The sequence below is a fragment of the Polyodon spathula genome, chromosome 17 (assembly GCF_017654505.1).
Source record: "Polyodon spathula isolate WHYD16114869_AA chromosome 17, ASM1765450v1, whole genome shotgun sequence".
Taxonomy (NCBI): domain Eukaryota; kingdom Metazoa; phylum Chordata; class Actinopteri; order Acipenseriformes; family Polyodontidae; genus Polyodon; species Polyodon spathula.
The window spans coordinates 25609018-25623602 of record NC_054550.1 but is presented as its reverse complement, the minus strand read 5'-3'; the positions used below and the strand labels follow the sequence as shown (position 1 = coordinate 25623602).

Sequence of the window (14585 nt, the reverse complement as noted above, 5' to 3'; positions counted from 1 at the left end):
TCAAATAAAACCATCAGTACACCATTAACTTATAACTACTAATCAGCAAATTGTGCCAGAATTGTCATCTTTCTGTCCTTTCATTTCTGCCACAAAGCTTGTTAAAATTAATTTTCAGTACTAAAAAATTGGTTTCCAATACTAAAGAAACCCAGTGGATACAGTATGATTTCCAAAAAAGTCACGTACCTCCAGAGCATCACTGTTCTTTAAATTATGGGCATGTGAATTGATAACCCTGCCAAAGACCATTTAAAGGCTAAAAAGCAGTTTAATTCACAGGGAGGAAATCCAACAGTTCTGTTGGAAACTGCATCACCTGCTGGCGATTTCCAGCTGTTGCAAGCTATTTACAACAAACTAGACTGGACACAAGCCATTGGAATTAACCTGACCAGACAATGTCTAGTTATAGTTAGGAACTTCTTTTTAATATTCTGCCAAATAAATATGTATATTTTAAATCTCTGTTTCTCTCTCAGCAGTGGTCAGCACTGCTTGGCTAGAAACCCTATTGTCAGCAATTGATGTCTTGCCAAAGGAAACCATTAGGCAAGAGGTAATGTAAACTATTTGCTGTTACATTCTCTTTGTCTTTCAAGAAAGGAATTGCTTATCCAATTGTGACAAAACTTGGTTATGAAAATATAAGGTGGATTCTGCCCGTCCACATTTCACACTTTCATTGTTAAATGCACTGTACACATGGTGAATGCAGGTTATCTAAATTTTTAATGACACTGATAGCTTTCTTTGTACACTACTAACATTCTGTACCTATTTGTATTTCTGTAGTTGATGCTCAAAACAAACTGCTCTGATAACATATACAGTTGTCTTCATTTTTTTCTTTATATATGACATTCACTTGAAGGCCTTTGAAATATAATTATAGGCATTACACTGTCTCAGTGTTTGAAGAAGGTTATCGATATCGGTCACTGATTCTTCTGTTTGTATAGATCTTAAACCCGCTGGTACCAAAAGCGCAGCTTTCTCAGTCGCTTCAGTCTCGTTTGGCCAGCTGCAGAGTACTTGGAAAAGTTGCTGGGAAATTTGAATCTCATATGTGAGTAACAAAAAGTAGAAAGAATATAACCATAATAGGTATTTTGGACAAATTATATACAGCGTCTAAATTGTAATTTTATGTTCATAGCATATCCTATTTTTGATCAGCAGCACTGTATTGATTGGATATGGAAAAAGATATTTGCTCTGAACAGGTTGTATTTTAAAATGTTGTACAAGACTCGAGCTGTGGCTTATCCCATCAAGGTATAGGCTGATCAAATCTCATTCCTAATCTTATTAGGAATGAGATTTTTCAGGTATTACCTTAAAAAAAAAATACTGGTTATAATGTAAAAATGATCAGGTAAATGTACTGTAAATAAGTTAACCCTGTATTTGTATTCTAGGGATTCTGTAACACCTGAATCAGTGTTTTTCTTATAAAATGATATGAATAAGTCTGACTATGCACCCTTTAGTATTTTGTGTTTTCAGGATTAAACCAGATCTAAATGTTTTTCCCTTACAGAGTGAAAAAAGATGTACTTCCTCTAGTCAGGTCCCTTTGTCAAGATGTAGAATATGAAGTCCGTTCCTGCATGTGTCGGCAGCTGGAGTGCATAGCAAAGGGAATAGGGTAAATATGAACTCTTCTCACTGATTTATTAAACAAATTCAGTATGAAGTAGCTTGGTAGCATCTGTTGTGTAGGTTCAATGGATGAAAACAGTTGATCTTCAGTCCTCATGATAGGTAAATGGATTACAGCAGTTTTAAATTGGTTAGAAAAATCATGGTAAATCAGCTCTTGACAGCTCCCAGCTTGGATGTGAAAAACAAATTGAAAACAAACAAACTAAATACATATGAATGAGTGGGTATAAAACATGATACCCTTTTATCACCAGGTCTGTTTATACCACACTATATTTATCTATCTATCAATATTTACTATATGTATCTATACTTGTTATCTTTTTTTCACCTTTTAATATGTTAGATAATGTCTTCTCCTAACACAGCACTGCCTGTTTCTGATGTATCTTACTTATATCACTCAAACTATTTCAACCTAGTATGATCAAATGCTTGAAATATTGACTGTTGTTTGATTAATGTGAGTTTCTCATTAACAAAGTTAGTGAGTCCATGCAGGAAATATATCAAAAATTCTAAATGAAAGTCAGAATAAGTAAGTCATGCAGATACTGCAAAATATCCTTGGGATAGTTACTTGATCTATTTTTGCTGCAGTTCCTCTCAATTTAAGCAGAAGAAAAAAAATCCTACTGAATATGAGATTCCTGAAAATATCTATCATGGATTAACAATTAGTTTACAAATATATGATAAACAGAACTTCCCATCTCTTCTAGTAAAAACTCCACATGAAAAAGACTTTGAATGCAGACAGAATACCAAACTGCTTAAATCGTTTTCAGATTAAGTTCTGCACCATACTGAGGACATACTGAGAGAAAAAAAAAGAAACATTATTTATCGATTTCCTCAGGGTTTGACTCAGCTATTCTTCCAGAACTGAATCAATTGAAACAGCTGAAGCAATTGTATGTGTGCCTACGGACTGCTGATTAGTATTATTATTTTTAATGGTATGTAAAGTAAGGAAATTGTGTTGTAATCTAAATGGGCTGCAGCATGTTATTGTTGGTCTGAAAAAGCAGAACATGGATTTGAACCATTTTGAATTACAGTTTTGATTGGTTCATTTGTCCACCAAGTTTTCAGGGATGCTGGCAAAGATGGGATTACTTTGTGTAGTGGATTGCCTGGCTGTAGTAAAGAACTGAAGCACAGTCATATTAAACACATGCATCTTTGCTCCAACTGAGTAATCCACCATGCATTAATTGAGATTGGAACCTTAGATCTTCAGATATTCTAATCTCTAACCAACCAGCTACAGAGCACCCTATAAACTTACATTTTTCTTCTCTGTAGGGCTGAACACACTAAGGCAGTGATCCTACCTGAGTTAGTAGAGTTAGCTAGAGATGAAGGCAGCAGTGTGCGACTAGCTGCATTTGACACAATAGTTAATCTTTTGGAAATGTTTGACAATGGTGAGTATTAATGCACACCTCAGGTTGTTGTGAAGCTACTGAATAGATTGTTCAGAAAATGTTTAGCAGTGGGGCTTCTGAGTAGCGCATCCAGTAAAAGCGCTCCACATGGAGTGCAGGATGTGCCCTAGAGTCTGGGGATCACAGGTTCAGGTCCAGGCTATGTCACAGCCAACCATAACCAGGAGTTCCTAGGGGGTGGCGCACAATTGTTTGTGCATATTCTGCTTAACTTAAATAAGTAATCATTAATTACATTAAATTGTAACCTATCAATACCACCTTAAATTACTTGAATTGAAAAATGTAGTGACACTGAGGATGTTCCTCAACAGATATACTCCAGTTTATGAAATATGCTTGTGATATGGGAAAAAATAGCTGCAGTGAAGGGAAATGTATTAAATTACAGTTTGTTTTCATTGCAAGTGTAAAGTTTACATTTATTTCAACCCCCAAATTGTTCACATGAGTCACAGAGTTTAATGGAAATTAATACCTTGAGAACAATATACTGTTTGTTTGTTTTTTTTAAACAAGCTGTTTTTTCCCCTCACTTGTAGATGACAGGACTTGCATTGTATTTCCATTAGTGAAGACATTCTGTGAAAAATGTTTCAAAGCAGATGAAGCTGTGCTGGCTTCTCTAACCTTTCAGTATGGAAAGGTCTGTCATGGCCTCTCAGGTAAGATGTTCCTTGCATGTACTGGGTGACTGAATGGTGTGTTTAATAATTCATTGCAGTAATCTCCTCAATGTAAACACAGATATGCCAAGAAAAGCCAATTATTTCAGCACTAAATAAGCTTAAAAGAAACAGCCCTGCTATGACTAATTAAATAGACTCAGAGTGTCATTAATTACAGTAGATGCATACCCAAAACATGCCATTTAACTGGTCTGCTGTGTTGGCTTTAGAGGTGTTTCTTGTTGAAAGTATTAAAGAATGTTATTTAAAAAATAAAAAATAAAAAGTGTGTTAAACTTTTCAAGACGATTGTTAAAAAGTAATTAGCAATCTAAAACAGTTGCATGGATATGTATCATTATTTCTCAATGCAACTATATATGAAGTCCATTAAGTGAAGTTCTTCTGAACTACACTCATATTGTGAATATATACTGAGAAGTTACAAATCAATGTCACTGAACTGTAGTACATTCTGTGGTTATTTGTTACAATGAGATATCCTGTTAATCAACGTATTTTTGTTATGCCACTTGAAAACAAATTGCATTAAAAAAAAGTATATATATATATATATATATATATATATATATATATATATATATATATATATATATATATATATATATATATATATATATATATATATATATATATATATATATATCATGTTAGTGACAGCACCTTTTTTTCTCTCCCAAAAGGGAGTTTTACTGAGGATCAACATGTATGGTTTTTGGAATTCTACAAGAAGCTTTGTGTATTGGGCCTTCAGCACGAGAATGGTCACAGTGAGACCTATTCCCTTGAACTGGAAAAGAAATATGAATCGGTTAGAAAAAACTGTGCCTATAATTTTCCGGTGAGTATTTATTAATTATGAATCTGCTTGTGCATAACTGTTAACAGATGCAAGCTAGCCACAACCAATAATACAATTAATTACAATAACTGTAAAGTACCATATACTTGCACCACTGTTGCCATACTGTTTCTGCATACATCTGTAATGCATAAATCTGTCCTGTACATTGATATTAATCTAGCATAAACTTTAAATAAACACATTTTTAAAGGTGCAAAAATATTCCTTTTACCATGAAGCTTTTGCATACAGCAGTTGACTAATTTGTTAGAAAATGTGCCTTAATTTACTCCATCATAATCAGTGATATGCACATGACTTCTGGTGCAATATATCAGTTTCTGTCTTCCTTGAAACAGGCACATTTATTTGTATATATGTTTGTCTGTTTGTTACATCTGTGGTGTACCTGAATATGCGTTTTACCATAAGATCCACTGCTGAAAGCCTTTACATTAGAATTATGTAAATAGATAGTTTGTAGTAACTACTGGTGTTCAGAACAATAACATAACTGTCCTAACTGTTACACCTCACTGTATTGTTTAGATTTCACCCTAGTTCTAAAGGCCCATTCAATTCTGGTTGCCAGGATATAAGTATATTAAAAGTGTAACAGCAAACATTTCAGCTCACTGTTTTATTTGCTTAAGCTTAAGTCTCACTAACAAACAGGCAAGCCCGTCTTGATACTTTTACACCACGTGTAACACCCAAGCCTAAAGATCCATGTTTCACTGATCAAGGACTTTCACCACTTCTCAAACCTGGCAAAAGTCTCAATCAGCAGCAGCACTGAAAGATTTTCATGCAGTCAGCCAATAGTCCTGATTTTGGTTTTGTGAGGTGCGTTCTTGTTTCATAGTCTTTTACCCCTCGGTGAAGCAATGTTTGAGACTGCTTGTCCAAGTGTTCTTGTTTACAGTGTCCATGTATCTTCTTAAATGTTATTCATTCCCTGCTCTCCAGCTGACTAATGATGCTGGTGGTAATTGCCTGGAATCGCTGGTTATTAAATACACATTATGAGAAAAAACAAAAAAAAGAGCTTATGTAAAGTTTTTCTTCCTGAGACATAATAATAAAAAACATAGATGACAAATGTTCATTATAAATGAGAACATTTGACCTCTCTGACAGGCTTTGATGGTTAGAGCAGGTTAAGAAGTATGGTGGTACTCAATTATTACAGGGGTTTGCTTTTTCTCTATTTTCTCACAGGCCATGGTATTGTTTGCTGAACCCAAAAACTTCCTTTCAGAGCTTTATCCTACCTTTTCAAGCTTGTGTCATGACCCTGAGATTGCAGTCAGGCGCACTACAGCTAATGGCTTCCATGAAGTAAGTATTAATAACAACCAGAGACAGTGTTGTACAAAGCAGAGGCCATGTTAAATGTGGCTAACAATACAGTTACACCTATCTTAAAAATATAATTATATCAAGTATAAAATCCCTGATACAATATATAATTTACTGTAAAACTAAAATGTAGTAAATAATAATAGACATAGTTGCAGCCTTGTTTATTGTCTGGGGGCCATAAGCTGCTCGGGGGACCCAAGGTGTGGCTCTCCTGCTATCTCCATATAAACTCTACACTTGTGTTTGTTAGAGCCTCAAGAATAACAAATCAATTTTAAACAAGGGATATTACATTAATCAAGTCACATACATTCTGAATTGTAGTTTTGCAAGGGCATATAAAACAGGTCATGACAGGAACATGCCAAAGAGTACCAAAATGTCTTGCCTTAAACTTTTTTTTTTTTTGCAGGTTATTAAATTGTTAGGCTCCAGTGTTCATTTAATACAGAAAGAACTGATAGCATTGTTACAAGACGATTCATTAGAGGTAAGAAACATTTATTTTATGAATTGTATTTTCTGTGTTCATTTGAAGATATGTATGTATTTATTTATTCAAACATTCAGCCAGATCCCATAGTTCATGAAAAAAATATACACACACACACACACACACACACACACACACACACACACACACACACACACACACACACACACACATACAATACAGACCAACTGAGGTGCTGTCATTCTGATTCTGATATGTCTGTTCTACTCTGGTGTTGGCTTCTTTAATAACAACCAAAAAACATTTTAGGAATATCACTTTGTTTTATTAATCAAAACTGACTACTTTCATTTGAGTAGTGGAAGTGGAGGATTATATATGATAATATTTCCAGATAGTGGAATCAGATTAACCCAGACCCACTGAAAATATACTGTCCTTTTCTTGTAGGTATTAGATGCACTAATGGATAATCTCCCGGAAATCCTAGAACTTGTAACATCAAAAGGAGAGGGTGCTGGGTCTGAAAGTAAGGTAATCATATTATGAACATTAAAAAAAATAAAAAAAACATTAATCTGCATTTCAAGGATAATAAACGTTTCTTAAAGGAGAAGTGCTAGCTGTGTATCCATTAAGCAGGTGATTCTTACATTAAAGACAGGACGTTTTCTCTCCTACTGGCTCTTTTTTTTCATTTCTCAAAGCATGTTTTGTTCAGACATCACCCAAACCAACCCAAATTCAGCATAATATCTGGGGACATCAACCACAAAACATTTCTGTACAGGGATTACATGAAGGTTGGTTTGGAAATTAACTGTAAGTCTCCAGGGTTGCCCAGAGTGTCAATTACCTTTGATGAGCACAGTGAAGCATCACTGGTTCTGTCAGTCTTGTATACTGAATCATTTACCAACAAGTGCTTTCTATTAAAGAACGTTAGACTGGCTTTCTTGCCCATCATGAATGACTTGCACTAGCTGTTCCAGTATTAATAAAGCATGCACACAATTTAGTACTCTAGTGGAGGTCTAGCCATAACAATGGACATGACTTGGACTCATGCAAGGGACAGCCCATTTTCAGGTCTTTTCTACACATTAAAGGTGTTTCCCAAATGTTTTGTAGCCTTTTAAAAAAGCATAGCATTCTTTTTTTCCCACTTACATTATTTAAAAAAAATGATTAGATTACCTTTTAATGTTGTTTTATCAGCTTACACTGTATAGTGTAATAATTTGAATATTTACAAAGATATTTTTTTCAGCAAGTCAATGTCCCAGATCTCATCCCTGCACTAAATGCAGCTGAGCAGAAAGCTGCCACCTCTCTAAAATGGAGAATCCATGAGAAGTTGCTACAGAAGTATTCCTGTCTGCCTCGAGTCATATCGAGTGACCAGATCTACTTCAGGTTCTTGCAAAGGATGTTTACAATAATTACAACCAACGTAAGCAGCATTGCATTGTTTGTATTCTTATCAGTGACAGACTGGGTTTTATAGTCAACTTTACTTACATTACAATATCATGTTATCAAAATTGCAAAAAGAACATAACAAATGAAAGTGTTAATATTCACTGTTGAAAATATCAGCAGTGACCAGCACTGGTCTGTCCTGGACAGAGCTGGCTTTCAGTTTGTCATGCTTGTTCAAATAACCATTTATTCAGGTTTAAGAATAAAAAAGTTAATCTGAAATACCTTTTCTATAAAATTCAAATAAGATTCTGTGTGCACGCCTAAATCTAATTGCTGTCATCTTGTGCTGGGACTTTATATACAAGCTAGGTATTCCTGTCGTGTTTTGTTCAGTGACTAGTCACCAGGTCACCACCAGTATAAATCATTAATTTTTGTGGCCAAATATGGGATGGAAACAATGAAAGTCATGCTGTAACTTTTGTGAAATCAGTGAATTTTACTGTAAAAAAAATGAGTACAAACTGAAAAGAAACTGTTTATAATATAGGGTTAAGCTGTTAGTGGTGTTGAATACTGAAATGGCTGTGCTCTTGTGTCACAACTGTTTGCACTCCTCTGTTGTGTAGAATGTTCTTCCTGTGCAAAGACAGTCTGCCAGAACGCTGTGTGTCTTCCTGCGCTACAATCGCAAACAGGAGCAGAGACAGGAGGTAATCAATAAACTGGTTGACCGTGAGTACACAGTTATTTCTATCTAATCTTTCTAATATAATTCCCCAAAGACTCCACATGGTTTTTAAGTCCTATCATAGACAACCAGAGCACAAGTTTGTGTGATGCCATGACGTATCAGCAACAAACCCAATTAATGACATCAACTGGAGCATATTGAGTTTGTACCGTATCTTATTCTAAATTGCATACATCACCTGCTTGAAAAATGATATCTTAGGCACCTTCTGAATTCCCTTCATGGTAAATTTAAAAGATTGAAATCACTACAGTACAGCGGCATTCCCTTCGAAACATAAGCAAACCTCAGTCTATTTGTATGCTGATGGACTAAAAAAAGGTTTATTATGATGAGGAGCATTTGGAGTTGGACTTGCTAACAGTAAAGCAGTAGTGTACAGTTATAGGATGGCAAGTGTTATGTAAACATTAGCTAATAGTTCATACGCTATGTTCCACACCCCCTGTGTATCATATAATAGTATAGGTTCATTGAGGCAATCAGCTACTATCATATTATACTGTGTGTGTTTTGTTAGATGCACTTCAGTTGACAGGTTTATTACTTTCCTTCCCTTTTAGAACTAGGGCAGGGTAGAAGTTACTGGAACAGACTGCGGTTCCTCGACATTTGTGAAATTGTAATAGAGCTTTTTTCAAAGTCATACTTCTGTAAATACTTCCTTGTTCCTGCTCTGGAGCTTGTAAATGATCCTGTTGCAAATGTAAGGTAAGAATAATTCTAATATCATTTCATGACTTGATTCCTTATAGCTCAATTGGTCAATGAAGCAAAGTTTATTCAAATAACCAGGAAATCCTCATGTGACATAATATAAGCAAATCCCTTGTACACACATAGGCAATAACAAAGAAAAAGCAAACCTCATACCCCTATTACTGTCACAGGGTAACAGGGAAACTGTAGCCTGCTGGGGGCACAATAGACAATGATAAAGTGAAAACTTATAATTAATCAAGGGATGCTATTTCCATCTAATAAAACAGTACTTGCTCTGTAATTTCTTAGGTTTAAGCTGTGTAACATGCTGCCAAAATTGAAGTCGGTCATCAAACTGCCTACAGATAAACACCTGCTTCAGCAGTTGGAGTTCTGTGTGAGGAAACTCCTTTGTCGTGAGAAAGACAAGGACGTGATGGCTATAGTCAGAAAAGTAGGTTTCATATCACGTTTATCTCCCTACCAACACCCCCCCCCCCGACTTACATACATTCATACATATAAAATTTGTTTGTTGTGTAATACAGTACTTAAATTAATTGCACTCCTGCAACTGTTATTTTCTTGTTTTAGTTTTGTATTTCTCTTTACACTATGTCCAAGGGTTGGTTACATATTATTTCCCAGATACACTTCTTCACACATCACACACATGAATTCACTGCAGAAAACACCTCTCAGATTAGTGGTTGCACACTAGTGTACCATATACACTTTAAGGTTAGACATGATTCTGAGAGCTCTAGTGAAGCCACAGGGGGGTCTTTAAACTACTGTTTTAAAAAGGAACAGGACATTAAATAAAGTTCATCTAAAAAACAACGAATACAATATTTGATAACTCAGATATTTTACGACCATAACAAGTAACTCTTTTAGTTACCAAGTTTTACAACTTACATGGTAAAAACACACATAGGTCAATATGATCATTTCTCATTTATTTCCATGGTTTTTATTAGACCGTGTTGGAGTTGGACAAAATGGATATCACAGAACCAGTAAGTTCATGATTTGATCTTTATTTGTGCTGTATGACTTTAGTTTTTCATATATATATATATATATATATATATATATATATATATATATATATATATATATATATATATATATATATATATATATATATATATTTTACACATGGTCTTCTCGTTGTTTAGTATCAAAAACGACATGAAAAAGACCAGCTAGATCAGAAGAAAGAGAAAGAGGAGAATCTTCTGGTAGAGATGGTAAGATTGAGGATTAACACCTTAACCTGTATCTTTGTCTGTCTGTTAAAGTGCTGCTCTTCAGTATCTTGTTCTTAGAAGAACAGAAAAAAACCTTTAGGAAAAGTCAGAATGTGTTGAAGCTGCAGTTTGGGTGTCTCATTATAGCTCTCAGGGCACATTATATTCCACACTTCAACAAAATTGGTAGCTAATTGAAATTGATTGACCTCCTATTGTTATAATAAATGCTGCATTCTCGTGGCTTGCAGAATCATCCTGGTAACACAAACCCTGAAAGTTTTCTTCAGTCAGAACTTACAAATAAAACCATTCTGTAATTTTGACCCCTTCCATATGTAATTGGGGTTGAATTTGAAATGTGCTTTTCAACACAACAGCACTAAAATAAATTAGTTCATTTCAATTATATTTGAAGTATGAGTGTTGACTATCTTGTATGCAGTTTATTTAGCTTAACTTTCACTAACAGGAGCAGCTGGAAAAGCAACAAACTGAAGGAAAGTCGAGCAGTGAAAAACTTGGTGAGAGGAAACGTGAGTGGACTTATGTGATGATTTATGGAAAAAAAATGTTTTTAGAAACAACACATTGCATAACCATATAAGAAAGGTAGTCGCCCAACCATTTTACTCCAAAAGACAACTTCTGTTGAGATAAATGCTTTATATTAAGTGTGCTGTAATCGATATATATATTATATATATATATATATATATATATATATATATATATATACTATATATATATATATATATCCCTGTCCCTGTCCTTTTCTGTATTATCTGTAACGAGAAGCATCTCGGGTTTTACTAGTACTGTGTCTTCTTCATCTGGTAAGGGACACATACTTTAATTTTCTGTAAAGAACATTTAGGAGGGATTAAACCTTGTATTGCAATTGAAACATGTAGCCAGAATGATGTGCACAGATCAGCTAAAGGGTATGAAATTAATGAAGTACCACCTTACTGTTGTGTAACTATCTGGTATTGCCACCCATGACCCATCCACAATGATTCTGGGATGCCCAACTCATTCTATAATTGTGTGTGACGTTTAAACCATTACAGAAATATTCAACCCATTCAGTAGTTCATATTTGTTTCAGGGGTGACAGACTTTTTGTCAAAAGATACAAACATGATATAAAATGTAATGGTAATTACAAAAAAATTGCCAAACTCCTGAGTCTACTGGACAATATTAATAATGAACAACGTTATTGAAATATAAAGCCCATTTCATCCCAATACACATTGTCTGCCTCATCGTCTTTGTCACCAGCACTACAGATTATTATGTGTGTTAATACTGTATATGCAAGCCTGTGTACATTAATCAAAGAAGCTGTTGTTTCACTTCTAGGTAAAGAAGTAAAGAAGTCTAAACTGAGTCGCAGCAGATCCCTCAGCTGCAATCCTTCCCCTCCTAAGCTGAGTGCAGCTGAAAAATCTTTGTAAGATCTAGCAGCAAACTAGTCCCTTACATATAAAGAAACATGCTGTCTATTTAGGCACTAGATTTTAACATCGGCATGGTTTAGATATCCCAAGATCATGATAATCAAACATCTATTGTCACAGTGCAAGTGAGTCTCTTTAGTGTCAGTGCAACATATGTATAATGCAGGGAGGGTCCTAGGGAGCATAGTCAGTGATTTAGGAGCAAGGTTGGGTTGGGTGATAGCCCTACACAATCATGTATTTGTATGTTAACAAAGTAATCTTGTAGCTCATCATCTGAGAAACTGGGAGTCAATAAAGATGAGAGAAAATGGGAGGAATTGGAATGAGGGTATTAGGAGAAAATCATAGAAAACCCTGATTCTGCCAAAAGAACCTGTAAGTGTTTTTAACTTACAACAAGTAGGTCACTTTACTACATAACTACAAGCAACTAATCCAATTAATTATATTTTTCTTTTTAAGGAAATCAACATCTAGCACCAGCCCTGTAACATCAAAGAGCTCTCTGCAGCACATCAGTGGTAAAATGATAAATGCACCATCCTTTTACCTCTTTTTTCCTTTTTAACAATTTTAGATTCTGTTGCAAATATGTAGGACAAGATAAAACATAGTTAACATTTATGATCCTATTCTAGATTGCTGTTGGCTTCTTTGTCAAAGCTCTCATTAATATCAAACTTTATTTTTTCTGTAAATTAATTCTTTAAATTACTTTTGACTTAAAGATTTGTGAAAAGGCACAATATTTAAGTTGAATTGAATGTCTCATTCATTTTCAATATTTGTATATTTTGTAAATGTCAGGTTATTTATCTTGATACTGAGGCCTGGTGTATATCCTTGACTGGAGAAAATGGTATTACTTGGTTTGTTTTTTTCTGAATCCTTTTTTGAGATCTGACTAAAAGGAAGTTGAAAACATACAGTACGAGTGTTCCAAACACTTTGTCATTTCGGTCACATGGCTTACCTTTTTCTATTGCAGTGTCAGGTTTTAATATTATAAATATCACACTTTGTTTTGTTGTCGCTGGTGCATTACATCATAGCCATGCGTGCTCTATCTTTCAGATGACTTGCTCAGAAGCCATCATTTCAGTGTGGCATCCACGTCGACTGCACCTTCAGCCTCAGTGCCAGTGTTAATCCGCAGCAACACAGTCGGCAATGGGAACAAAGACACGAGGAAGATAAATATGTAAGTTTTACAAAAGCATATTACAGTAGTTTGCAATGTATTAGAAACTTTAAGAGTTGGTTTTCATTTCTCTTATTAATTTATGGCGTTTATCATTTGTCACTCAATCTGCCTTTACCTGGCTTGAGCTACTTTAAGATAAAGAATCCTATGTGCTGGCACTGAACCGCCGTTTTCATTCCATTCAAATCATGTGACAATATGACCTGGCAACACTGCCATAGACAAAGAGTAGGTGGGCAGCCAGTTGTTTCACAGCATTTTACAGTATATTGAGCTGATTCTGTCATTTTTACAGCAATTTTATATTTAAACATTTAATAAAATATATACATTCTGTATTTTATAACACATTATTTGTGACAAATGCTAATTTGTAATTTATTTTTTTCTAATGGAAGAAGATCAAAAAGGACTAACCCTTAGAGATTTAATAGCAAGGGAAGGTCCAGGACTCCAGAACAAGCCAGCACAACTTCCTACAGATCTTAACAATCAAGAGAATTGCACAACAAATGCAGAGGATCTCAAAGAACTGATTGCTTGACACAAGGTTTTATTGAAACAAAAGGAACAAAAAAAAAACACTGGATCTTTAATACACAGTTGTCAAGGAAACAATATATTTGTTATATTTATTTTCCAGCTAAGGAATAATGAGATTATCTACATTCTTCTTCATTTAGTCAGTGTGTTTTTAACAAACAATAGTGTTTCTCTATCCTGGCTTCAAAATGTCAGGATCCTGTTTTGTCAATGTTATTGACGTTATTCATTTCTCACTTTAAAAAATACATTTCTGCCTATGGTTGCAAGAATTATGTATGTCAGAATTGTCATACATGTTTGTTTTTTATTTCAGAAAATAGCATGCTTTGCAACTGTCTTCTTTGGCAAATACTTTTTATTTACATTGTAAGCCAGGGATATTCTCTGGATATCTTCATGCATATATTAAAATTGTATTTTGAGTTATTTAAAATCCATATGTAGCCTGCTATATACTCTTACGCAAATAAAACTGTGGCTGTTGTTATACAGTGAACCAAGCCAGCATATCTTTTGATCAGTTGGATACATTTAATGTTTTCTCATGTGCTGTTTTAAAAGAAGAAATTAAATACATCTCCTTTTTTATAACTTGTGTGATTGAATGGTTTCTGAATTACTTATTGAATTCAATATGATGTTATTCTCACCATACAATGATCTTCAGCTTCTCCATCTTAATTTGTGACTTATACACTCCATTTGCTGTTTTCTGTTTATGAGGATTCCAGTTCTGCATTTAGCAATACTGGAGACTG

General features: G+C 34.6%; 1 protein-coding gene across 4 annotated transcripts in view; it reads left to right on the top strand.

Annotated features, from left to right (window-relative positions):
* The window catches only part of LOC121330363 (serine/threonine-protein phosphatase 4 regulatory subunit 4-like), a 28592-nt gene extending 14174 nt beyond the window's left edge, over window positions 1-14418 (top strand). The window contains exons 5-24 of one of the 4 annotated variants that reach the window (XM_041276831.1): window positions 486-559; window positions 963-1069; window positions 1544-1651; window positions 2977-3098; window positions 3662-3784; window positions 4492-4649; window positions 5874-5993; window positions 6430-6507; window positions 6922-7005; window positions 7742-7924; window positions 8526-8631; window positions 9214-9361; window positions 9662-9806; window positions 10336-10374; window positions 10537-10608; window positions 11081-11144; window positions 11977-12067; window positions 12540-12598; window positions 13152-13278; window positions 13680-14418. In XM_041276831.1, the coding sequence (XP_041132765.1) occupies window positions 486-559; window positions 963-1069; window positions 1544-1651; window positions 2977-3098; window positions 3662-3784; window positions 4492-4649; window positions 5874-5993; window positions 6430-6507; window positions 6922-7005; window positions 7742-7924; window positions 8526-8631; window positions 9214-9361; window positions 9662-9806; window positions 10336-10374; window positions 10537-10608; window positions 11081-11144; window positions 11977-12067; window positions 12540-12598; window positions 13152-13278; window positions 13680-13704 (2033 nt within the window). In that variant the 3' untranslated portion in view covers window positions 13705-14418. Of the gene's footprint in view, window positions 1-482; window positions 560-962; window positions 1070-1543; window positions 1652-2976; window positions 3099-3661; window positions 3785-4491; window positions 4650-5873; window positions 5994-6429; window positions 6508-6921; window positions 7006-7741; window positions 7925-8525; window positions 8632-9213; window positions 9362-9661; window positions 9807-10335; window positions 10375-10536; window positions 10609-11080; window positions 11145-11976; window positions 12068-12539; window positions 12599-13151; window positions 13279-13679 lie in introns of all 4 variants that reach the window. The other 3 variants (XM_041276833.1, XM_041276832.1, XM_041276830.1) reach the window with 3 other exon arrangements.
* Window positions 14419-14585: the final 167 nt, after the last annotated feature.